A 26,279-nucleotide genomic window follows, 5' to 3' on the forward strand; every position below is an offset into this window, starting at 1 on the left:
ATTCTGAATCTCCTCCAGGAGTGACGGCTTCTCTGCCCCGACAGTCCCTCCCCTCCTCACGGGCAGCATGTGTACCTCTCGGAGATTCCGTGTTGCTCTCCAGTTTCTCTTTGGAAGACGTCCCTCCCCTCCCCTCCCCTCTGGCATCGCGAATATACTTTAGTTCTTAGTGAAAGTTGCGCAACTTTACAACCATCTTGGTAATAAACAAGGTAGGAAACTGTTCTTTTATAACTGAAAAAAAAAACCCCAACAACCAAAACCAACCTGTTCACAAATTTACCTGGGAGTTCTGGCAATAGACATCACTCACATTTATGTGTGGTCTAGAATTTTTCCCTCCTAGAAAAATACCAGGACTTCAAATATTTTCATTCTGAACTCACCTAACGATTTTTTCACATTCTCTCGATCCAGTTAATTTTTTTAACCTTTGGAGTGGCATGCGGGATCTTCCTCTCCCGGCCAGGGATTAAACCGGTGCCCCCTGCAGTGGAGGCGTGAAGTCTTAACCGCTGGACGGCCAGGGAAGCCCCCTCAACCTAGCTTTAAAGGCATTTTCTAGGCTGTGTGATGGTGAAGCCCGCCTCGACCTGCTCTGGGTGCACAATCAAGGCTGGAGTGCAGCGGGCCCTTGGCTCGTATCCCCTCCCTGCAAGCAGGTCACAGGACCCCAGCCAGTCTGCCACTACAAGAGCAGGTAAGGGAGTCCTCCGAGAACCCAGAGTCTAACCTAGATCATGGCTTCACCGTCTGGGCTCCGCAACTGGAGTTCTCCAAGTTGCACCAATTTGGAAAATGAAGCAGCCAAGACTCTCCATCCCCCACCCCAGGCGACAGGCACGAGGCTGGCTGCTGGGCTCCGGGAAGCGGCGGCCGGCCTTCTAGCTGGGCTCATCCGGATCCGAACCAGGAGGATAGCCGCCTGAGTCACGCTGGTGTGGCGCCTCCTGCCCCTCCAGCCACGACGAGAGACTGTGCCCCTCCTCTGGCGGATACATAAGTAAAGGACATGAGACAAAAGGGATCCAGGAGGCCCAGCACCACCACAATTAAACGCATTCTAGTCCCAAGGCCCCAAGCCCTCCTTGAGTACCTCTGGTCTGCCCCGGGTGGCTAGGTCCTCTTCTGGGCCACCCAGGGTACAGCTGTGCTGAGGTCCCAGTCACTCACTTTCATTTAAGCACCAGAGTCACGGAACCCAAAGTCAAAAGGAACCGTGTTATCGTTGTTCAGTTGCTAAGTTGTCTCATGACTCTTTGTGACCCTGTGGACTATAGCCTGCCAGATACCTCTGTAGTATATTCAAAAGCAGAGACATTACTTTGCCGACTAAGGCCTGTCTAGTCAAGGCTATGGTTTTTCCTGTGGTCATGTGTGGATGTGAGAGTTGGACTGTGAAGAAGGCTGAGCGCCAAAGAATTGATGCTTTTGAACTGTGGTGTTGGAGAAGACTCTTGAGAGTCCCTTGGACTGCAAGAAGATCCAACCAGTCCATTCTGAAGATCAACCCTGGGATTTCTTTGGAAGGAATGATGCTAAAGCTGAAGCTCTGGTACTCTGGCCACTTCATGCGAAGAGCTGACTCATTGGAAAAGACTCTGATGCTGGGAGGGATTGGGGGCAGGAGGAGAAGGGGATGACTGAGGATGAGATGGCTGGATGGCATCACGGACTCGATGGACGTGAGTCTGAGTGAACTCCAGGAGATGGTGATGGACAGGGAGGCCTGGCGTGCTGCGATTCATGGGGTTGCAAAGAGTCGGACACGGCTGAGCGACTGAACCGAACTGACTGATGATGGAATTCTCCAGGCAAGAATACTGCTGTAGTTGCCATTTCCTCCTCCAGGAGGATCTTCCCGACCCAGGGATCAAACCCGTGTCTCCTGCATTGCAGGCACCACTGAGCCACTGGGGGAGCCTGAAAGGAATTTTAAGGACCAGCAATTCACCCCAAGGCATGAATCGCTACAACAACATTCCTGCAAACTGCCTAACCTGCACACACGAACCAGGAGGTCAGAACACACTCCTGAGAGAGGGTCCCCTTCTGGAATAAGTGTCACACATCCCTGGATACCATGATCTGTACACATCCTGCGTGAACACAGCTAGACTCTGCCAGCAGAAAACGGGGGTAAGTTACAGGTGTTAAAAGGTGAAGAAGTTGTTACAAGTGAACACGTTCTATAGCATCCAGCGTCTTAATTTAGGCTAAATCTCAGGTATGTCCTGCTTATTCAGCTCACTAACTCATCCATGTCATGGGAAATTTCAGGACAAGTAAAATAAGACAGCTCCAAAAATATTTCACTCTCTTTCAGCCTTTTTCATAAACTTGCTCCCAAAACAAGGTAAAAAGAAAAGCTCTCTAAACGCATGAAACGTTGTCCTCTTTTCCGGAGAGCAGTCACTAAATAGCCTTCCATCCCACCTGCACCGAAGAGAGATGGAATTTTTAAGATCCAGCAGAACATCCGTGGTCCTCTTTGAAAGGCTTGAGGCTAAAGTCAGACTTTTCTTTGAAAGGTTTAAAATGCTAAGGAAAAAGAAAATAGTCTTGGAAGCTCTTTAAAAAAAGATAACCAACTTGTTTCCATAATTAAGAAGACAACCGATGCTTTCATCATCTAAATTGGTTTAGAAGAGGCCCACAGTTTCATTCGAGTACTACTTTTGATTTCTCCCACTCTGAAGATACATACTGCCTTCACACTTAACAGAAACAAGCATGACTTATTAAGATGATCAAGAAGTTAAAGATGGCAAGAGAAACCACTGCTAGGTAGTAACACATCACAGGATAACAATTCCTGCCCTTTAAAAACACACATTCTAAAAGAAAACTCAAGTATGTATTAAATTTTCCTTTAAACGACCGTGTAGGTTAGCAGTTCTGAAACTAAATTTCGGGTGTTATGAGACTGAACGAGCAATCGTGAATAAGCAGCGCTCAGTTTCTCACAGTCAGAGAAGCAAGCTACAAACATGGAAACGGGAACGGCTCGGACGAGTGCGGGACAGCTGAACTGGAATCAGAAGCACCAGTAGGAACCCAGGGTTTTTAAGAAGAGAGAGACAGAAATATAGATAAAACGGAAGTATGGAAAGGGAAAGAAATACAGAGAAGTAAAGAGAAACAGAAAGAGAGAAGTCGAAAGAGCTAGAGAGAAAGAGAAACAGCTTCGGAGCTAGAAAGACAGAGGTGTGAGCACACACACCTCACATGTTAATTTCCTCACTCTGCTCATGGAGCGGGCCTGAGGGCAATGATAAGCCAACAGCATCCCACTTCCGACACATCTTGGGCTTCCCTTCCGGTTCAGCTGGTAAAGAATCTGCCTGCAATGCGGGAGACGTGGGCTCAAAAGATCCCCTGGAGAAGGGAAAGGCTACCCACACCAGTATTCTGGCTGGAGAAATTCCATGGGCTGTACAGTCCATGGGATTGCAAAGAGATACGACTGAGTGACTTTCACTTCACTTCACTAGGTTTTTAAATATAATTCTCCACTAAAAGGAACCATCAGGGCTCTTAGAGGAAAATGGCTTTTTCTAAGACTGGAACAAGGAACATACTAGATGAGCCTGTAACACCTTCTTGGGCTGCAAAGCAGAGACATGCTCAGAGAATGATGTCAAAAGGACACAGAAGTCATCTCAAATGTGGCCCGTGTTCCACATTAGGAACAACCTGAGCAACAAAATAAATGGGCTTTGTAATGAACCCACAGAATAAGAACTCATGAGTCCACCCTGACATAAATAAATGAATAAATAATGAAGGCTAAAGAGCTCAGTTTTACAGAAGAATTCCAAACGTTAAAGGGAGGAGGAATCTTGGAATTAGAAAAATCACCGTTTGGTTACTACCGTGTAATAATGTCAAAGGTAAGAATCACGCCAGGATGCTGAAACTGGCAGGTGGATGCGTGATGAGAAGCAGACTGGACACGGTCTCCTAGCATCTCCCCAAATATTTTAAATGATAGGGGGAAAATCATAACCTTACAAAAGATATCAAGACAGTCACCACCTTGTCAAGTTACCAGATTTAACGTCATTGCTACTGCTGCTGCTAAGTCGCCTCAGTCGTGTCCGACTCTGTGCGACCCCACAGACGGCAGCCCGCCAGGCCCCCCTGTCCCATGGGAAAACTCTTCTGTCCCGTGCTGTGAGGTCCTGGGGAAGACACACAGCTCTTCTGTGCTCTTCCCGCCACAAGTGCAGAACTGGAGTCTAACCCAAAGGAAACACCAGACAGATCCAAACTGAGGGATGCTGTGCGAAACACCTACTACCTTGTACTCTGCAAAAATGTCGTGGTTGCGAAGGACAAGGAAGGGCTGAGCAGCTGCTTCAGATCAAAGGTGATGAAGCAGAAAGGACAAGGAGATGCAGTGTAACCGAGGGTTGGATTCTGAACTAGAATTTTTTTTAAATTACAAAGGAACTTAGTGGAAAAACTGATGAAATTTGAATATTACAAGTTAGATTTTGGTAATTATATTGTGGCTAACCCTGTTTTTAGTAGGTGCTGCTGAAGCATTTGGAAGTAAAGGGTATGATATTGTCAACTTACTCTTAAAAGCCTCAGAATAAAATCATGTGTCTGTGTGTGTAGAGACAGGACGATGAAGCAAATCTGGTAAAATGTTAGCTGTGGTGGAATCTGAGTAAACTGTATGTGGAAAAATCTTTGTACTATTTTGCAACTTTGCATAAGTCTAAAATTATTGTAAAATTAAAACTCTAAATCATTTTTTTAATTGCCACTTGTTCACAGAAACCAGGAAAGTTACACTCCTTCTGTGTTAATCATTAGCTTCTTAAGACAAACTGAAATCATTCATTGCAGCAACAACTCATCATAATAAAGGGAAAATCATAATACACCTTTGATATTGGTGGTTACAAACTCAATTAAAGGGGAAAAAAAACCACCTGTGATTCATTTCACCTCTCTTCAAGCTCCATTTAGGACAAGGCAGGCTCAGAGGTAGTAAAACCTTCAAACAGCACAGTGTAAAGAGTTCTTAGAATGCCAAGACAGTCATGTGACATTCATTAGACAAATGGTCACATCCCTCTGGGCCAGAGTTTCATCATCTGGAAAATGAAGGGGCTCTATCAGATTATTTCTACTCTAATTTGTACATCATGAAAATCTGTAAATTCATTTAATAATAAAAATACTTACTGCTTGCTTTACAAAATATAGATCTCACTCAAACCTCGAGATCAAATATAACAACAACAAACTGGCCAACAAGTTGTCACTAGCTTTCTGTGCCAACTGTTTCCTCCTCTTTCCTTCATCCCAGGCAAGAATACTGGAGCGGGTTGCCTTTTCCTCCTCTGGAGGATCTTCCTGGCTCAGGGATTGAACCTGTGTCTCCTGCCTAGGCAGGGGGATTCTTTACCACTGAGCCACCAGGGAAGCCCTCTGTTATTCCTCAGAGTTTGGAAAACAAAGATTTCCTTGTGTTTTTAACTTTCTGTAGCTTGACCAACGTCCCCAACAAGCGTATCCGTGCATTCTGAGTATCAGACTGCTAGACATGTAAACACGGCAGTTAATTCCAAAACTTACCGTGGGCCAGTAACATCTTTTAAAATACAATATGCATGACAGAATACTTTTTTTTACAACAAAATAATTTGAATAGATTCTTCTACTAAAACATGTAAACACGGCAGTTAATTCCAAAACTTACCGTGGGCCAGTAACATCTTTTAAAATACAATATGCATGACAGAATACTTTTTTTTACAACAAAATAATTTGAATAGATTCTTCTACTAAATAAAGTTCAGTGGTACAATAAACACGATTAATATCCTCATAAGTATTAACTTTTATTCAGCCGGCTTTCATAAAGGAAATCAGGTTAAGTAACTTATCTGAGGAACCTGAATTGCTAAGGTTCCTTTCTGTTTCGTCTTTCAGTTTAGACAATATCATTCTTACAACAGGACACTAGGCTGTGATGCTATAATTATTTCAGCACTAAAAAAGTACAATGTACAGAGCTAACTGGTTTTTTGCAGGGGCTACTCACCTGAGAGCTCTTGCCACACTTAGCGTCTCCCGAAACGATCACAACTTGACTCTGAAGCAGCTTCTCCATAAAGGAGTATTTTTCCTTCCATATTGGAAGGTCTTCTCTTTCTTTCAGAAGTTTATAGTAACGTGATGAATATGGCAAGCCATCGAAAGGGTTAAGTTCCAAATCCTCACACGCCAGAATTCCCTCCTCATCCCCATCACTGGAATCCAGGGACTCGGGGAAATAGCGTTTTTCGGAGGAGGAGTTAGGACATTCCAGGGTTGCTGCTTCCATCTTGTCCAAGGGAGCTTAAGCCGCCGGCATTCTCCTGCAACAACCCACTGCAAACAGAGCCGTCTCTGTACACAAACTCAGACGTCCCAACCTGCGGGACTGCAGGTCAAGGCCCTAGCCAGCTGAATTCCTCCGGTCTGCATCTGCTCTCTGCGGCGTTGGCTGCTGTGCTGAAGCACTCCTCTGCGCATTCAGGGATGGTCGATAAAGCTAGACGCAAACTAAACAAGAAGGAAAGTCAGGTACACAGACATACGAGGTGCTCAGAAGAAAAAGCAATAGGCATTCCAAAACAAAAGCCTGATTTTTTCTGTTAACGGGCTACTGTCTGGCATTTCTGCTGCCTGTTTAAAAGGCCAGTAATAATGCAGACTCGCTCTTCAGGTCTGGTTGGTTGCCGTTTCTCCCTGGCCAGTTTGAGCACGAGCCCACCCGGGACCTGATTCTCCCTGCTGACCCCTGTCCCAGGTCCCGGCATCTTGATTGACAGCGGAATCGGGAGCAACAGGCGGACATTGTGAGTGTGAGGCTCCATCACGTGGTCACTAATCCCACCACAAAGGAGACGGCAGACCCTCTAACTGTGGAGGGCCTGGCGAGTGTTCCCCCACACTGGCTTCAGAAACTCCACTATTTATTTATTTAGTTTAAAAGAGTATTAAATTTTCTTTTTCATTTTACATTTGCCTGTGCTAATTTACAAAGCCAAGTGAGTGAATTTATTATATTTTCCCATCTGAGGCTATGCTAGCTTTGGTTAATGAGGTCTTTTATTTGTTTAACTACATCAGAAATCTCAACCATATTTCTTGAGATCCCTGGGTCTTAAGCCCAACATGTTAGATTTAAGAGGCAACAAATTATAACACTTAATTTAAATGAAGAAGAGAAAAACTGCCTAAGAAAGGGTAAAATTTACACTAGGAATAGTCTGTATGTGTCAGGGAAGGGATCCTTCCTTTTCCAATCACTGGTGGTTTTTAAAAAATTCAATCAGTAGTGCTGGAAATAAGCACCTTTTCACATTAACCAAGGGGAAACTAAAAGGAAAGAAAAACTCAAGTAAAAAAGAATGCAGAATAAAATACCTTTCATGATATCTTGTCACTCAGATCACTCTTTTTATGGCACCTCATTTATCAGAATTATTGCTCGAGATTGTCAGAGTTAGTAGTCTCAAACGGCTAGCTTCTAACCATAAGTAATGAAAACAAAACACTTCTCCACTGGTCAAGTCAGGCTCCAGGGAAACAGTCAGTCACTCAGGAAACAATCTTGAGAGTGCCTTCCAGGGCTTAAACTAATAAACGAGGCACTGGTCACACACATAAGGATACTCTGGGGGTAGGACGAAGACTGGTACAGAACTTTTAAAAAGTCACAGATCACAAGAGGGAGAAACTGATCTCCACGGTGGGGAAAGAACGTGCTGGCTCTATGAGGGTAGAGTTCTTCCAAACTTGTTCTGAAAGCCACTGTTTAAAAATTACAATGGAACTGTCAAGGTGTGATAATACAACTGTAATGCGCATTAACTCCACAATTCCGCACTGAGACCAGAGCCACAGAAAAGCTCCAAAAACATGGCAGCCTGAGATCACGGGACAAGCTGACTCTGCGACGGTGCCCAAGAATCAGAAACCTCAACTGCTTAAGAGAAGTCAGTGCTTAGTTTTTTGTTCAGCTTTTGTTTCGTTCTGATTAGAATCCCTTCCAAGGGATCTCATCTTACATGTAAATTAAATTACTGTTACTATGACTGAAGACTGCCTTAGGTACTATTTCTGAATTGTTTTCAGTTCAGTCGCTCAGTCATGTCTGACTCTTTGCCACCCCATGGTCGCAAATTGTTTTATCTTAAAAAAAAAAAAAAAGCAGCACTATTACTATTACCAAACACGTGTCTTTGAAATGTTTCTCTTACAGTGCTCCCTAAAAGTGTAATCATCTTGTAATTAAAGTCTTACTTAGAAAGTACTGACCACGTTGAATCCTCGGGAACAGTCACGGTTTCTGAATAGGCATCTTTCTAGAAGCTAAGGCTGACCTAGCCTCTTTTCACACAAACCATGTGTACAGATACACATCACCTACTTATCTGTTCTGGTGGCTCAGAGATGACCCACAGAGCGGTGGACTCCACTTCCTCTCCCTGTGAATCTGAGCTGGCCCCGTGACTTGCTGTGACCACAAGAATGCAGTGAAGTGATGCTGGACTACTTCCGAGGCGTTCAATTGCTTGAAAACACTCTCCCTTGGAGCCAGCTGTCGTTCTGTGAGGTGGAGAAGCCACTAGGAGGAGAGCGAAGCTGGGCGTCTGCTGACAGAAGGCACGGCCTGCCAACCACGTGGGTGCGTGGTGGAAGGCGCCCCACCCCGGCACGGCCTCCAGATGACCACAGGCCCGGCCGACAGGACGTCTGCACAAGGAGCAGCCACGGGGGCCCAGTCACCTGGAGAACCACGGGACGGGCCACCAAGTTCCAGCAGCAGAAAACCAGACTTCTGCCAGCTAAACGGAGCACACTCGGGATTTAACTGTTTCTTCATGACTCAAGGTCCGTTGGAGAAGACTTGAGAGTCCCTTGGACTGCAGGGAAATCAAACCAGTCCATCCTAAAGGAGATCAGTCCTGGGTGTTCAATGGAAGGACTGATGCTGAAGCTGAAACTCCAATACTTTGGTCACCTGACTCGAAGAGCTGACTCACTGGAAAAGACCCTGATGCTGGGAAAGATTGGAAGCAGGAGAAGAAGGGGATGACAGAGGATGACATGGTTGGATGGCATCACGGACTCAACGGACATGAGTCCGAGTAAACTCCAGGAGTTGGTGATGGACAGGGAGGCCTGGCGTGCTGTGGTCTATGGGGTCGGGAAGAGTCAGACACGACTGAGCGACTGAACTGAACTGAACTGAACAAGGGCACCAACGCACTGGTTCCTGTAAGAGAATGAGGTTTCCAGATTTCCCTGAAGTGACGCGGGCCAGAGGCCAGACGCGGCCACAGAGCCCTCCTTCCCCGGGGATGTGGCCCCCACGTCACACGGTCGCTCCCATCTGCTTCTTTCACTACTCTCCTACACGGTGCTTAGAACCAGACAGCCTTGCTGCACAGAAATGCCTGTGAAGGCTGAGTCCACAAAGGGCTCTACGCTGACCCCAGCGAGTCTGAAGGGTAAAGCAGTGAAGCCCGCGACACCTATTTGCAGCACTCTCGGGACCTGTTTTTCTTTCTTTTGGTCTATCTTTATTTATTTGGGCTTCCCTGATAGCTCAGTTGGTAAAGAATCCACCTGCAATGCAGGAGACCCCAGTTTGATTCCTGGGTCAGGAAGATTCCCTGGAGAGGGGAAAGGCTACCCACTCCTGTATTCTTGGGCTTCCCTGTGGCTCAGCTGGATAAGAATCCACCTGCAATGCAGGAGACCTGGGTTCGATCCCTGGGTCGGGAAGATCCCCTGGAGAAGGGAAAGGCTACCCACTCCAGTGCTCTGGCCTGGAGAATCCCATGGAATGCATAGTCCATGGGGTCGCAACGAGTTGAACATGACTGACCAACTTTTACTTTATTTAACTGGAGGGTAATGGGCTTTACAATGTTGTGCTTCTGCCGTACAACAACACGAGTCAGCTGTGAGCATACGTATGTCCCTTCTCTCTCGAGACCCCCCACCCCCTCATCCCTTCCCTCTCAGTCGTCACAGAGCATCAGGCTGGGCTCCCTGCGGTGTGCAGCAGCTTCCCACTGGCTATTTACACACGTGGTGGATAAGTGTCACGGCTGCTCTTCCGGTTTGTCCCACTCTCTCTTTCCCCTGCTGTGTCCACAAGACCCTTTTACTGTCCTACAGACTGAGTTCCCGGTTTGGAGGGACGAGTGGCTGAGTTTTGACTCCACCAGCTCTAAAGACAGACACACACAGCTCTCCTCACCAATTCAGCAACTGGCAGGACCCGTGCCGATCACTTTCTCCTCGTCACTGTTGTTTAATCGCTCAGCTGTGTCTGACTCTTCACCACCCCATGGACTGTGGCCCGCCAGGCTCCTCTGTCCTTGGGATTTCCCTTCTCCGGGGTATCTTCCTGACCCAGGGACTGAACCCGAGTCTCCAGCATTGGCAGGTGGGCTCTTTACTACCGAGCCACCAAGGAAGCTCCCCTTTCCCCCAGATGTGCTTAAATACACACAAGGGATTTGTGTCCTGGCCTTTGGCAAATTTAATAGTAGCAACCTAAATAAGGGAAAACGAGTAATAATGGCTACACGTCACTCAAAATAAAAGTAAAATCTGTCCTGTTATCAATATAAACTACCTTCTATGACAAGAATTTTAAATCTGAAAGCAAACTGGCATTTGCCCATTTTTCAAAGCTATCCTACGTGAGACTGTAGATCACATAATTTGTCAAAGACTGCTCTCTAAAGTGCATCTATTACAACTCTTAAATGAGCATTTATGAAAATAATACATTATCCAGCATAACAGGAAACCACCTTACCAAGAAAACAATCAGAAGTTAACACGTGGCTAACGAGCTACATATTAGCCATTTATATTTTGGCTCTGGGCCAGTAATTCTAGAAACGTAAATAGAGTCCATAGACAAGGATAAAGCTTTCAAGGGACTAAGTCAAATGACGTGGTGAAATTTGTCCTGAATAACTGCTTCACTGTTTGACGCTCCTCATCTGCATTTTCCCCTCCATGTTCAACTGAATATCAATGGGTTCTTCACACCTACCAAACCCTCACCTGTACAATTTCAGCAACTGCACAGGTCTGGCGATCCCCCAACACTTACTCTCTGGACCTCTTCTCTCTGTAAAAGGCCTGGTAAGGTCTCATCCTGTTTCACGGCTCTAATGCCACCATGTGTGGCGGTCTCCCTGTTTATATGTCCCGTCAAGCCTCTCTCCCTGAACTCCAGTCTCGTGCATTCAGCTACCTCCTAGTCATTTCCAATGCGGATATTTAGCAGGCATTTCAAACTCTATGTACCCAAAGCTAAGTGCTGACATCTGCCCCAAAGCCATACACCTGGTCCGCTCATCTTCCTTTTAACTGCTCAGACCCCCAAATCTGAACGTATTCTTCATTTTTTTTAAAATCTCAAATCCCATCTCTGATCCGTCAATGGACTTGCTGGAGAGAACAGCAGCATCCAAAGATGTGCGTGTCCAAAGGCCTGGGATCTTCAATATGTACTCTGCTTGACAAGAGGGCTGCAGATGTGATCAAGTTGAGGACCTTGGCCAAGGGAGATCGTGCTGGTGGGTCCGAGCTAATCGCAGGGTCTGAAAATCAGAGACCCCTTCTCAGGTTTAGTCAGAGGGGACGACCAAGGACGAAGGCTTGGGGAGATGCGATGCTGTTGGCTCTGAGGATGGAGGGCAGGCTTGTGAGCCACAATGCGGTGACCTCTAGAAGCTGGGAAACCAAGGAAAGGAATTCTCTCCTAGAGTGTCTAGAAAGCACCACAGCCCTCCTGATTTTAAACCAGTGATGAGCATTTAAAAACATGTCTTTTAATTTTTATTTCTTTATTTGGCTGTGCTGGGTCTCAGTCGCAGCACGTGGGTCTCTAGTTGAGACTTGCAGCATCAACTCTTAGTTGGGGCCCGTGGGATCCAGTTCCCTGGTCAGGGCTCCAAACCGAGCCCCCTGCATTGAAAGTACAGAGTCTCAGCCACTGGACCACCAGGGAAATCCCAAACCATGATGAACTAACTTCTAACCGAAGCAAATTACGATAATAAATAAATTACCACTAAATTTGCGGTAATTTGTTACAGGAGCAACAGTTAACTAATACATCTGGAAATGCCCGTTCTACCTTCAAAATATATCAAGACCCCCATAACGTCCACCATGAACAGCTGGTCTGAGCCACTAACCTCTCATCTGGATTACTGCGACATCCTCGTGACTGGTCTTGGTTCCACCCTTCGTCTCTTGCAGTCAAAGTGATCCTGGTAAAGTCTACTTAGGTCTCCTCTGCTCAAAAAGTTTCTCGTGATTTAGAAACTTCACCTTACTCCAAGGAAAAACCACCATCCTTAACGGGACCTGCAAGGCCTGTGGGATCCAGAGGCATCACCTCCCTGCGCCAGTTTCCCTGGCTCGCTCTCTCACTCACGCTTCTCTGCTCAGGCGGCCCCTCACTGGTCCTCAAACACACGGCACACGCCTGCCTCAGGGCCCGCTCTGCTCTCCGCCCAAAACGCTCCTTTCCTCCGAAACCCAAATGGCCAGCTCCCTTATTCCCTAAAGACCTTCACAGAATGTCAACTCTGCCACGGGGGGCTTCCCTCCCACAGGTCTGCCCTGTCTGAACGTTCAGCCACGCCCCTGTGCCCCAAACCCACTCCCCCAGCTCCTTAGCCTGCCCTGTTTCCTCTTTACATCTGTTTATTGTTGGAGCCCTCCGCCGAACGCAAGCACCTCGAGTTGGGGAGGTGTCTTTTTCTCCCCACCTTTACGGCAGAGTTGGCACATGGAAAGCATTCAACAGATACTTGCTGAATGAATGATGATGTTGCTAGCACATCAGGGTACTGCTGTTCAACTATCCGGGTTGCCCTCTGTTCGGTCGGTGACCAAGCTCTTCAAAACTTCACCGCGTTCTGTCCCTTCCATCTCGCCTCTGATCCCAGACACCCGTGGCCACCTGCCTTTCTCCCCAGGCTCTCCACTGCAGCCTCTCGTGCACAGATCTGCACTTTTGTTATATTATTCCACTTAAAGCTCCAGTTAGCTGGCTACCGCTGCATCAATAGAGCTGAAACACTTCTGTTGGGAACTCACTATGTTTCTGGATTTCAGTGACTTTTTTGCCCCCGAATATGACACAGAATAGACCCTTGCTGTTTTTACAGGTTACGGCCTGAGAGTCTGGTGAATTAGCACATCCATCAACTGAAATATCTGCGAGCTTAAGTTTTCGCATGAACCATGCACAGAAATCACAGATTAGCTCCTTTTTCAACATTTCTTAGAGCTGCTTTTTTCTTGATGACTTGAGTGGTTGTGTAGAAAACCACAGAGGTGCACTGAGATCCACACAACAGCGCGCCTCAAGCACAGCCAGCAGACCCCCGATCTTTTGGGTCACTTGTAAACAACCAATATGAGGAGGCTTTAAACCAATAAGGATTAGGGAACTACTGAACCATCTGTACTACACACTATCTTTCCTTTCAGTCTCTCTACTCGAACCACTATTGAGCTATATCCTCTGTGGCAGTTCCCAGATACAGTGGGTACTTGATTAGCAATCAGAGCGTGATTCAACCTGTCCCTTGGGGATTCTACGCTTTTAAGGCTGACATCAGATTGTGTTTTATTACAGGTGTTATTCTCAATCTAATAAGTTTTCTCTATTCTCAAGCCTTCTCATCTTCCATGCCTGCATTTTCATGTCTTCCATTTTCTTATTCAACCAATATTTGAGTGTCTACTAAGTATCTGGCCTGTGAACATATGAGTGACATGTGAACAGGCAGGGCTGGGTCCTGTCCTCATGGGGCTTACAGTCTAGCTGAAAACGAAGGTGGGGGGGTCAAACAAAGACTCTTAATCTTGTAGTTAAATAAGGAAGACCTCCCTGGTAGCTCAGACGGTAAAGAATCTGCCTGCAGTGCGGGAGACCCGGGTTCAGTCTCTGGGTCGGGAAGATCCTCTGGAGAAGAGAATGGGTACCCACTTCAGTGTTCTTGCCTGGAGAATCCCATGGACAGAGAAGCCTGGTGGGCCACAGTCCATGAGGTTGCAAAAAGTCGGACACGACTAAGTGACTAACACTTTCACCTTCTTTCTAGTAAGTAAAAGAAGGAAGAATGACAGGTATGCAACAGAAAAAAGAAAAGATCCAGGGACAGGTGCATTCATAGATGAGACAAGAGCCCAATCAGGAAAGACTGGATAAGCTATTACTAAAACTATTAAGTTTTATTTTAAATGTCATGGGTCTAACTCAGTCATTTCTTGATTAAAATTTTTATCTTTTAAACATTTTGCTTTTCTTTACAATTTTGTTAAATCTAACGTGTTACTCAATTTTCTAAATATTACCTATGATTTTTCTAATATCTACCTTCAATTTTCTATATTACTACTGCATGACAAGTTCTAGGAGAGCTGGCGCCAACTGAATGTAAATGGCAAAATGGAATGGATATTGGAATTATGAGCAAGCTTACCAAACAGGGCAGTAAGTTCAGTTCAGTTCAGTTGCTCAGTCGTGTCCGACTCTTTGCAACCCCATGAATCGCAGCCCACCAGGCCTCCCTGTCCATCACCAACTCCCAGAGTTCACTCAAACTCAACATCCATCGAGTCGGTGATACCATCCAGCCATCTCATCCTCTGTCGTCCCCTTCTCCTCCTGCCCCCAATCCCTCCCAGCATCAGAGTCTTTTCCAATGAGTCAACTCTTCACATGAGGTGGCCAAAGTACTGGAGTTTCAGCTTTAGCATCATTCCTTCCAAAGAAATCCCAGGGCTGATCTTCAGAATGGACTGGTTGGATCTCCTTGCAGGCCAAGGGAAGTAAGAGAAACCAGCAAATCCCATTCAAGTGAAAAATTATCAGAAATATTAAAAACTAAACACCACTTCTTGACTATTTAAAATTATTTTCACAAAGGTCTGTGAAAACAGGTCTTTTCTACGATCTAATTCACAGCCTATCCTTTTTCCTCTCCACTGCTTAGGAAAAGTGTTCTGGGAAAAACACACTTACACAAACACCTTGCCTTTTAAAAAATTATTTTAATGTAACTTCCAAATTTGTTTTGACACTATTTATGTGACCAATGCATTTTTCTTGAAGAATTTGTGCTAATTTTTATTGGAAGTTTTAAAAATAGTTTAATAACTATTTAAAGTCTCTTCATATTCTGCAGAAGAGGAAATTATTTATTATTCAAATGTTTGCAAACAGGATCAAATGGAGAGTCAGGAATTTGTTAGAAATCCTAGAGGATGTCCCTGGTGGTTCAGTGGTTAAGAGTACACCTTGCAATGCGGGGGACACGGGTTCGATCCCTGGTTCTGGAAGATCCCACAGGTTGCAGAGCAACTAAGTCCAAGTACCACAATCACTGAGCCTGTGCTCTGGGGCTCTTGAGCCGCTAGTGAAGGCCGAGTGCCCAGAGCCCGAGTTCTGCAACAAGAGAAACCACCACAAGGAGAAGCCTGTGCCGAACAGGGAGCAGACCCTGCAGCTAGAGAAAAGCCCCCACACACAGCCACAAAGACCCAGCACAGCCAACATAAATAAAGAAGTCTTTCTAACAGATGTGAATCTGAGCAAACTCCAGGAGCCAGGGAAGGACAGGGAAGCCTGGTGTGCTGCAGTCCATGGGGTCGCAAAGAGTCAGACACGACTTGGCGAATGAACGCCCAACAGGGGGAGCAACTTAGTAAAAGGAAACATCTGTCTACGTGGAATCTTTGGAACAACGCTGGAACACTAACGCAAACTCAGCACATGTGCTCGACACATTCACTCAGGTTTTCACGCGGCGTCCTCCAGCTCCAGGTTTATGACAGACTTCCTAAGGTCAAGATCCACTTCTGAGTCATCTCTGCAGAGTCTACACCATAACATAGGCCTTTGCAAAGATTATGTGACCAATACATATTAGCTGAAATAATAAACAATATACTCGTGAACCATGATGACAAGGTTTAGAACAAAGGAAGGTTAATGAGGCACTGCAAGTGAATAATGACTGTCCTCAGCATAGAGGGCTGTTATTTCTTTGGAGAACAGGATCATTAGTTCCATATTCCACACCAACTCTATTCAAAGTGCTTGATTGTGACAAGACAAGGAGCTTGCATCGCAGTGTAAATTAACTGGCTGCTTCCTTCCCTGAAGAAGTCTTGCTATTACCCTGAACTAAACAGTATGATTAGGGCCACAGTCTATTTACATTCTGGCACCAGCTCCTAATCTCACTGCAAACCAGTAAGAGTCTGTGGACTGACACTGGTCTGCACACTGCAGACTTTGAAAACAAAGGTCCTATCCAACCACCGAAGCTGGACTAGCACTATGGACAGCAATAATGATAATGAGGATGATTCTACCAATTAGCCTTCACGGAGTGCTTACTGGGCGCCAGATGCTAGAAGTACTTAAGCACTTTATATGGATTATTTCATTTAAACTCTTAAGGACCCCATGAGGGTTTACTTTATTATTTCCGTTTTTTTTTTTTAATGAGGAAATTTAAGCCTTCAGAAGCTTAGTTAATTCACTCAGCTTCGAGCTGCTCAGCTGGGGTAGAGCAGGTGCTGAAGTCCTGCAGTCTGCTCTCAGCTTCGCCCCAGGTATGTGTCCCAGGTACGGGTCCAGTGTGTGCTCAACTGTGTCGCACCACGCTGCTCCCTGACTGCGTTAAAGAACTACAGCAGGCTCCCGCAGCAACACTGTGGGGTAGAGAACCACTCGATGTTACAGGAGGTATCAGGCAGGGTGGCCGGGAAAACATACCGTATGATGACGGTTCTTTCATGGAAAGGAAAACATAGCTGTAATCACCCATACTGAGAGCTGCCACCAAATATCTAATATGAAAACTTTATTTTCCAGGTGTATTCTATTTTAATCAAAAGCAATGGACTTAACATAACTGGGCTTTTAAGAAGATTACTCCTTTGCTTTCCTTTGTTTTAACTGGCTCAGAGCTCCCCAAAAGCACATCCTATTGTATACCGTCATCCTGCTTATTTAACGTATATGCAGAGTGAAAGTGAAGTCGCTCAGTTGCGTCCAACTCTTTGCGACCCCATGGAGTGTCAGAGTACAGCAAGTGAAATGCCAGGTTGGATGAAGCACAAGCTGGAATCAAGATTGCTGGGAGAAACACCAATAACCTCAGATATGCAGGTGACACCAGCCTTAGGGCAGAAAGTGAAGAAGAATTCAAGAGCCTCTTGATGAAGGTGAAAGAGGAGAGTGAAAAAGCTGTCTTAAAACTCAACATTGAAAAAACGAAGAACATGGCATCAGGTCCAATCACTTCACGGGAAACAGACGGGGAAACAATGGAAACAGTGACAGACTTTTATTTTCTTGGGCTCCAAAATCACTGTGGACGGTGACTGCAGCCATGAAATTAAAAGACGCTTACTCCTTGGAAGAAAAGCTATGACAGACCTAGACAGCATGTTAAAAAGCAGAGACATTACTTTGCTGACAAAGGTCTGTATAGTCAAAGCTATGGTTTTTCCAGCAGTCATGTAGAGATGTGAGAGCTGAACAATAAAAAAGGCTGAGCACCAAAGAACTGATGCTTTTGAACTGTGATGTTGGAGAAGATTCCTGAGAGTCCCTTGGACAACAAGGAGATCAAACCTGTAGGTCTTAAAGGAAATCAACCCTGAATATTCACTGGAAGGACTGATGCTGAAGTTAAAGCTCCAATACTTGGGCCACCTGATTCGAAGAGCTAACTCATCAGAAAAGACCCTGATGCTGGGAAAGATTGAAGGCGGGAGGAGAATGGGACGACAGAGGATGAGATGGTTGGACGGCATCACTGACTCAATGGACATGAGTTTGAGTAAGCTCTGGGAGTTGGTGACGGACAGGGAAGCCTGGAGGGCTACAGTCCATGGGGTTGAAAAGAGTCAGACACAACCAAGCGATATCTCAGTAATAACAATAATATACCAAACACAGGTAGAATTATCAATCCTGCACAATTTTTTTTCAAGAATTCTACATTCTGCTGGCAATTTGCACATAAAGACTTCCCAAGCTCAGTCAATGTTTGTGTAGCATAATAACATATTACTCCCTACATGTAAGTCTATAAATCAAGGGTTTTGTTAGAATTTCAAATAGCTGGGCCACTCAGTGCTTTTTAACACTATTTGGATGATTATTTTTACTGGATAATATTCTAAAAACTAACACTTGAGTAAAAGCAAAGTTAATAAAGTATGCTAAAATATTAATTTGACTTATTTATGCAGTCTAGTTAGATATCTGAACAAATGCATGAGCCAATCAAAGTTGAAAACTAAAAATAGGCTATTGCCAGTCTCCCTAAGGAATTCACCGTATTTATTTTACCTACAACATACACAAAATGAACTTTCATACAACTTCTTTATCAAAGACAGTATTGCTTGGGGCATTATCATACCTCCTTGAAGTTATATTTTACTTGAATTGTTGCTCTAAATGGAGATTGTGAAAAACAAAAAATATGAGGAACCTTTTTCACAAAGTGTGTGTGTGTGTGTGTGTGTGTGTGTGTGTTCAGTCAGTTGTGTCCGACTCTCCGCGACCCCATGGACTGTAGCCCGCCAGGCTCCTCTGTCCGTGGGATTCTCCAGGCAAGAATGCTGGAGTGGGCTGCCATTTCCTCCTCTGTGCTAACAGAGTCATGGGTAGCCATTCTGCACCAACTTTATTGAAACAAGAATCAATCGATACACTACGTTGCACACTCTAAGGCAGGTGGAGGAAAGTAGGATCATTCCAGGGAGCGCCAACACGCGGGCCTGGGAGAGCAGGGCTTCTGGTCTGTCCATCTCTCCAGACTTTCTGGCCCCTCCTCTCCAGTCTCTACCCCAGAGTTTTATCCCCAGCCCTCTTCTCACCGCACATAACCTCCCCGGAGAATCTCACGCACATTTTAACTTCAATCACTGAGTGCTTCGCCCGAGTTTCTATCTTCATCTCAGACTTCTTTCTACAGTTCCAGACCCACACGTCCAAGTAACACTTACGGGACGTCCCAGCTTAGATAACAGGCAATTTCAGGGTGAACGTTCAAAACTGGACTTGTCATCTACCCCACTTCTCACACCTCTGAGAAGCAAAAGGCTTCTTTCACGTTCCAGATTCAGCAACTGACAGAACAGTGTCGTCAGCAGGAAGTCATACCTGGCTTCTTCCCCACCTCCGCCTCCAGCGTCTCCAAGGCTGCTGATTTCGCCTCGCTCAGCGGCCCCTGCTCCTGATGCCCAACGCCGTCGCCGCCAGAGCCTCACTTTCTTATCTTATCTGCACAGAATCGCTGCAGAGTCTCCAGCTTTGCTTTTCTGCCTCTTTCTGCGGCTCTCCATCAACGTGGCGCCGTCCACAAGCTGCCAGAGGCCTCTGTCAAATGCAAACCTGGGCACGCCACTGACTCAAGTGCCTTTTATTACCTTCAGGACAAAAGCCTCACTCCCAGGTCCTTTCTGACTTAGTCTGTATTTGCCCCTCCAGCCTTCCAGCATGTTCTCTCTGCTCCAGCCACAATCCTATCCCCTGTACCTCTGCCCAATCTCTTCCTCTGCCTGGGTGGTGCCCCTGCCCCCACAGACAATCCATCAGGTCATTTCCTAGTCCCTCCTGGAGAAGAAATCCAGGTCCCAGGAAGTACCTAACACATTACAGGTGCTCACCGAATACTTGCTGTGTGTACGCTGGAGTTAATGACAACCCTTTACATTTGATAAATTCTTTGCAATATACAAGGAATTTTCATTCATATCTAAAATCACATTTGACAACCACTGCAGGTTTTATCATCCCGAGTTATTAATGAGAAAATAATGGCTCCTGACTTTCCCAAGATGGAAGAGCAGGAATTAATGCAATCATCCCTGACTAAAGGCTTGTCTTCTATTATTATCCTACTTAATCATCAGGTACACACTGAAAACCCACTATGAGCTGAAAGGAATACAGAAGCAGCCTAGGTCATGGACTTAGCTCTAAAATGTTTAATCTCATCAGAGGCACAAGACCCATACACACAAAAAATGAGAAAATTCTACAAGATAGTATAGTATATATATAAAATAGATAACCAATAGGGACCTACCATATACACAGAGAACCATATTCAGTATCTTATAAATACTAGAAAGAATCTTTAAGGTAAAAGAATCTGAAAAGGAACATATATATATGTAATATATATGGCTAAATCACTGTACTATATACCTGAAACTAACCTGAAACTAACACGATATCATAAATTAACTATACCTCAATTAAAAGAAAAATCTAAGAAGAAAAAAGAAAGTATAGTGTAACGTAGGGCTAAGTGCCAAAGCGCACAGTGACCCCGGGGGGAGCAGAAGGGCACTCAGTGGGCACTCACCCATCCTGGGGGCTTCCCGGGGCTCAGGGGGTAAAACATCCCTCGGCCAATGCAGCAGACGCAGAAGACGCCGGTTTGACTCCTGGGTCGGGAAGCTCCCCTGGAGAAGGGAATGGCAAGCCGCTCCAGTATTCTTGCCTGGAAAATCCCATAGACAGGGGAGCCTGGCGGGCTGCAGTCCAGGGGGTCGAAGCCTTGGACACGACTGAGCGATGGCATGAACACACGCGCACCCACCCTGGGAAGGCTCTCCAGATAGCAGGTTGGGGAGTGGGCAGCGTGGCTCTGTAGCCGTTACACCATGGAAGATTAAAAGGGCTAACAGAGAGGCATTTCTTAAGTCCAACAATTTGAGTGCAGACCATGACAGGTCTGGAGGACAGAAAGGAAACAGCAAAAATGGAAATATAATTGTTTTCTGCCTTTGACCAAATTCCTTCTGAGTTTTAGAAAGTAACAGAGGGAAGAGTTCCCTCACTATGGAAAAACAGAAATCCAGAAACAAAAATGAAAACTTCCCCTGACTTATGAGAGTAAGTTTATGAAAGAGAAGTACATTCATCTGCTTTATTTTCTTTCTTTCCTTTTGAAATCATCCTACTTGAATTAAACCCTGTTAACTTCCTAAAGGAATTACTTTTACTTTGAATTCTGATGCGGACAAGAGATTTAAACAAGAAGAAGAAAGGCCACTTCTGTCTCTTAATTGCTACCTTGTTATTTCCTGGGACAGTGCTTTGGCTTAGGTGTAGTTGAGCATCAGCAAAGTAAACAATAATGTAATTATTCCCTCCAGTGAAGAGCTGGGAGACTTTTCCGAACATGACAGTGAAAACAAATAGAAAAAGTAGTACAAAATACCCAAAGGGGCAACCAATACCTTTACCATTCATTTCAACCCCCAGCCGCTAGCAACCGACCTCAGGCCATCCCCTCCAGCAATAAAGCACGGTCCCTTTATCTAGAGCAATTTCTTTAAAGCTCTTCTCAATCATTCAACAGACATTTAACAAGTACATTGTTACTGGAGAAAAAGAAACTGAATACCAACCCCTGCCTTGGACATTTTTGTACCTATCCCTTCCTCATTTTCACCCCCTTCTTTAGTCATTTGTTCCACAGGTACACAATCCCCTAAAACAAATGCTGTTTTTCAGTTGCTCATGTCACCTATTACCTAAAATATGTCAATGCAAGATTGCCTCAATGTCAAGCTCATAGTTATCGATAAAATCATTCATCTATACTACAAAATATTTACCAATACATATCTCCATTTTATAACACAATTATCCTCTGGTAAAAAAAGGAAAAAAATCTGCATATAACTATTAAATTCTCGAGCCCTTGCTACATCGAGATCTACAATTTTGGTTCTTCTTTTTAAATGCAAGTGCCTAATCCTTTACTATACGGGAAAATTTAACCCTACCTCCTCTTTTCTGTTAATAAAAGCCAAGCTTTAATCGTTATCTTCTCACTTTGACTATGACATCATCAATGAACATCATTATGTTTGTTTCTCCAGTGAAAAGACCAATTCATAACTTGGATAATGATGTGAAAACTAGAACTTGAAAAGACTGTACTACTGAAGGACTGTTGATCTTAGAGCTTTTCTATCTAAAAACCCATTCCACATCTCTAAGTAATAAGAACAGGTAGTCAAGGTACCATGAAGTGTTTACCTTCCAACTTGAATTTATTACTTTAATATTGTAGCTGTTGAATTACAGGTTCTGTATATATCACACTGCTTGTCAATATCCACATAAACATAAACCTTGTGGCTTTGACAATGAATCTGAAAAAGTCCCCAAACAGTCTGAGAGGGGAGAGCCCAATTTGGTGGAATATAATAAATGTCCCTTTCCATCACAGAATACCTGCTTCTCAGGTTCAGTTAACCTCTGAAAGTAATTCTCCTTGATGTCCTTGTCATCTGCAGGGTAGGAAAGAATGAGCAGTCACTAACGTGACCCCAAAACGCTCTCTTCTTTTCATTCCCCTCAAGTCCTGTCTAGGGCAGCAGGAGGAACTGATGGAGGGGCCAAAATCTTCAGACCGGAGCACCGCACGGATCATGCCTTTCCTCCCACCTGCACGTGCCTTCCCCTTCGTTTCCTTCTCTCCTCTCCTTAGGGTTGCTCTTCTTGACCTCTACAGCACCCTCCCCGTGGTCTGAATTTTCACAGCCTACCAGATAAAACGCCCGGTGATCCCCAACGCTTCCTGAAAGCACTACCTGCATCGATGTTTTCAAAACCACTCTTAGGAGAAAAAAGACTATGGTGTGGGATCTTGCTACAAAAAAGGTTACGTTGTGTTTCACTGCCCTACCAAGCTTTGGTACAGAACGTGCGAGCTTGGCGCCCACAACTTGGAGCGAAAACCAGGAGCTCTGAAACAAATACACACACACACACACACACACACACTTGGTGTGATACAACTTGGAGCGAAAACCAGGAGCCCTGAAACACACACACACATACACAATACTAAAACCCGGAAAGATCCGACTGGGGCCCACGGCCTGAAAGGTGACACTCGGGATGACAGTGCAATGTGCGCAGCGGAGGCGCCTTCTCCCCGCTTTTGGGACCCCGGCGACGCGCTCGGCCCACTGCCGACCACTTGCTCCCATGTGCTAAGAAGCGCTGCCCGCCAAAGTGACACGAGTGCCCGAAGTCCGGCCCCGGGCCGGCCGGGCGCACCCTCCCCACCCGTGGCCGGCCCCCAGCCTCGAGGCCCGGGGGCCCGCAGGGAGGGCGGGTCCGCTCCGCGCGCCCAGGCGCGGCTCCGCGAGGCTGGGGGGCGGCTCGGGGTCGGGGGGCGTCTCCTCCCGGGCGTTTCACCAGTCGGGGCGGGGTGGTCCAGGGCCGACCCGGCGGGCCCGCAACAGGTGCGCCCGGGCCGCCCCCACCCCGGCCTCCCGCCGCCGCGGCCCGGCCTTTACCTGCGGTCTGCGGACGGAGGCCCGGGCGCGGCCGCCCTTCCCCGCCGAGCTCGCCGGACGCGCGGACTGACGAACGGACGCCTCGGATCGGCGACGGAGGGCCCACGGGGCCCCACCCGAGGGCCCCGCCTGGGACGCGAGGGCCGCCGCGGGGAGGGCGCGACCGCCCGACCAAGCCGCCCCGGGGCAGCGCGCCTTCCGCCCGCGGGCGCCCTCCGCCCGCCGCGCTCGCTGGCCCCCTGGAGACGAGAGGGCCGTCGCGCTCGTTCGCGTTTCCTGGCGTCTTTTGGTCCCTCCCTCTCGCCGTCCTTCCTGCTCCTCCTCCTCCTCCTCCCACCCCGCCCTCCAGGTTGTCAGGGCAACCGAAGCGACGCCGGCCCCCGGGAGGAGAGGCGTTAGAAGGGGCTTGCGGCGCCGGGGGCTCGGCCGGTAGGAGCCCGGGAGCAGCTTCCTCTATGGAGCTCCAGAGTAAGGGGGCCGGGGCCGGGGCCAGGGCGGGCCTCCCCCGGAACGGGTGTGGGCGCCCTGCGCGAGGCTCCGCAGGCTTTTTAAAAACGCTTTTGACTTGGATATACGGTCTCCCTTTCGAGAGTCGAGAAAGGGGCTGAATCCCGCGGAGTGTGATCGTCGGGAGCCGGAGGGCTGCGTGAGCTCGGGAATGTGGGCTGGCGGAGGCAGCGCCCCCAGGGTATTGCTTCCTAAAATGACACCCGCCCCCGCCCAAGCAAATCCATTTCTTGTTACTATTGCTGTCATTATTATTGGGGCTTCCCTAGTGGCTCAGATGGTAAAGAATCCTCCTGCAATGCGGGAGACAGAGGTTCGATTCCTGGGTTGGGAAGATCCCCTGGAGGAGGGCATGGCAACCCACTCCGTTATTCTTGCCTGGAGAATTCCATGGACAGGAGCCTGGCGGGAATACAGTCCACAGGGTCGCAGAGTCAGACACGACTGAAGCGGCTTGGCATGGTACAGTCCTCACTGTTTTGTTTGGCACTTTGATTCATTGACCATAAGTAGCCATTCTGCTTCTAAAATGTCAGCAGTTGAACCTGCAAGGAGGCTAGCTCTTGTACTTATTAGAAGATAAGGCATCCTCTTCACAGTAGTCAGAGATTTGAAGGAGAGAAAAATTTTGAGCTTTGTGCAGGAGTGTTTAATTGGTTGCTAGAGGTTCTCCGAGGTAGGCTTGGACACGCAAAAAGGAAAAAAAAGTTACGATTTCTCTTTCTGTTTGAGCAGTCTGGAATTATCCGATCTAACACAAGCTTTAACTTACTGTGTTTTTGATTGTTGTTCAATGTTCTGTGCTTAGTCGTTCAGTCGTGTCCGACTCTTGCAACCCCTTGGACTGTAACCTACCAGGCTCCTCTGTCCATGGGATTCTCCAGGCAAGAATGCTGGAGTGGATTGCCATGCCCTCCTCCAGGGTATCTTTCCAACCCCCAGGGATACAACCCAGGGCTTCCACATTGCAGGCGGATTCTTTACCATCTGAGCCACCAGGGAAGCCCACCGATTGTTGTTGTTATTACTACTGCTACTACTACTACTATCCAAACCTCTCTAGGGACACAGAGCTCCATCCTTCTTTCCCAAGCTGTTTTATTGCTCCTTTTGTTCTTAAAATAAGAACAGTGTTTCATATGGAGACTAGGAAGACCTGGAACTTTTATAGGAGGATGCAGTTTGACTCTGAAAACCAAGTTGTCTTTTCTTGCACAACTTCAGAAATGAAAGTACTCAGACCATGTCCATTCTCTGGGGTATATGCTGATGTTGTTAAAGGTCGTTAGTTTCCAAGGAGGTTTCTAAAGAGTTTTTCCTTTCTTTTAACTCCCTTGCTGAGCAGAAAACTTGTAAGTTGAGAATTATAGTTTGAGTGGATTTTATCCACTATTCTATCACTCACACTTGTAACTCTCTGGATTCTGTGTGTTATCTAACCTGTTGAAAGAAATTTAACTTACAACAATGTTAGAATTTTTGTATCATTTCAAACTAATGCTAGGGTGTGTATGTTCTCTCTTTGCTGCTGCTAAGTCACTTCAGTCCTGTCCGACTCTGTGCGACCCCATAGACGGCACCCCACCAGGCTCCCCCCGTCCCTGGGATTCTCCAGGCAAGAACACTGGAGTGGGTTGCCATTTCCTTTTCCAATGCACGAAAGTGAAAAGTGAAAGTGAAGTCGCTCAGCCATGTCTGACCCTCAGCGACCCCATGGACTGCAGCCCTCCAGGCTCCTGCATCTATGGGATTTTCCAGACGAGAGTACTAGAGTGGGGTGCCATTATAAACTGAAGTGAAATATCTCTCTTAAAAATGCCAACTTTATTTCTTCAAATTTATGTTACTGTTTAACCGTGTAAACTAAATATTTCAAGTATGGTATTGAATTTGGTATTTCCAATTTCAATACCAATATCAATTTCAAATTCCAGTACCAATTTCCATGGTATTTCCATAGTATTCTCTATGTTCTAAATACTCTCCTGGGGTGGAGGATTGAACAGTGAATAAAACCCTGTTAGCTTTGGTTATCCCTGGGAAACTGAGCAGATACTTGCCCAAGAACTTCTGAAAACCTCCCTGGGGTCTGAGATTAGGGGAAAGGGAATGCACAGAAGGCTTCCGGCAGAATAACACAACAAAGAGTGTGGGAAAGGGATTCCAGACAGGTCCCTGAGACCAGAGAGAGCAGTGTGGGTGTAAGGTTCAGAGGTCAAAGATCAGTAGAGCTGTAACTGAGAAGACTAAGGGGTGGAGGGGAGAAGGAAGAAAAGCGACAAGGCTGGAAAAGTGAGTAGGAACTGGATCCTGGAGACTTTGTAAAATTGTGAGAAATTTATTAC

General features: G+C 46.3%; 1 protein-coding gene across 3 annotated transcripts in view; it reads right to left on the bottom strand.

Annotated features, from left to right (window-relative positions):
* DHX32 (DEAH-box helicase 32 (putative)) overlaps positions 1 to 23,569 on the bottom strand; it is a 57,588-nt gene extending 34,019 nt beyond the window's left edge. The window contains exons 1-2 of one of the 3 annotated variants that reach the window (XM_052660961.1): positions 23,428 to 23,569; positions 6,065 to 6,567 (exon numbers count right to left, since the gene is read on the bottom strand). In XM_052660961.1, coding sequence (XP_052516921.1) covers positions 6,065 to 6,346 — 282 coding nt within the window. In that variant the 5' untranslated portion in view covers positions 6,347 to 6,567; positions 23,428 to 23,569. Of the gene's footprint in view, positions 1 to 6,064; positions 6,568 to 8,440; positions 8,556 to 22,354; positions 22,411 to 23,427 lie in introns of those variants that run through there. The other 2 variants (XM_052660963.1, XM_052660962.1) reach the window with 2 other exon arrangements.
* Positions 23,570 to 26,279: the final 2,710 nt, after the last annotated feature.

This window comes from Budorcas taxicolor, chromosome 23, assembly GCF_023091745.1.
Source record: "Budorcas taxicolor isolate Tak-1 chromosome 23, Takin1.1, whole genome shotgun sequence".
Taxonomy (NCBI): domain Eukaryota; kingdom Metazoa; phylum Chordata; class Mammalia; order Artiodactyla; family Bovidae; genus Budorcas; species Budorcas taxicolor.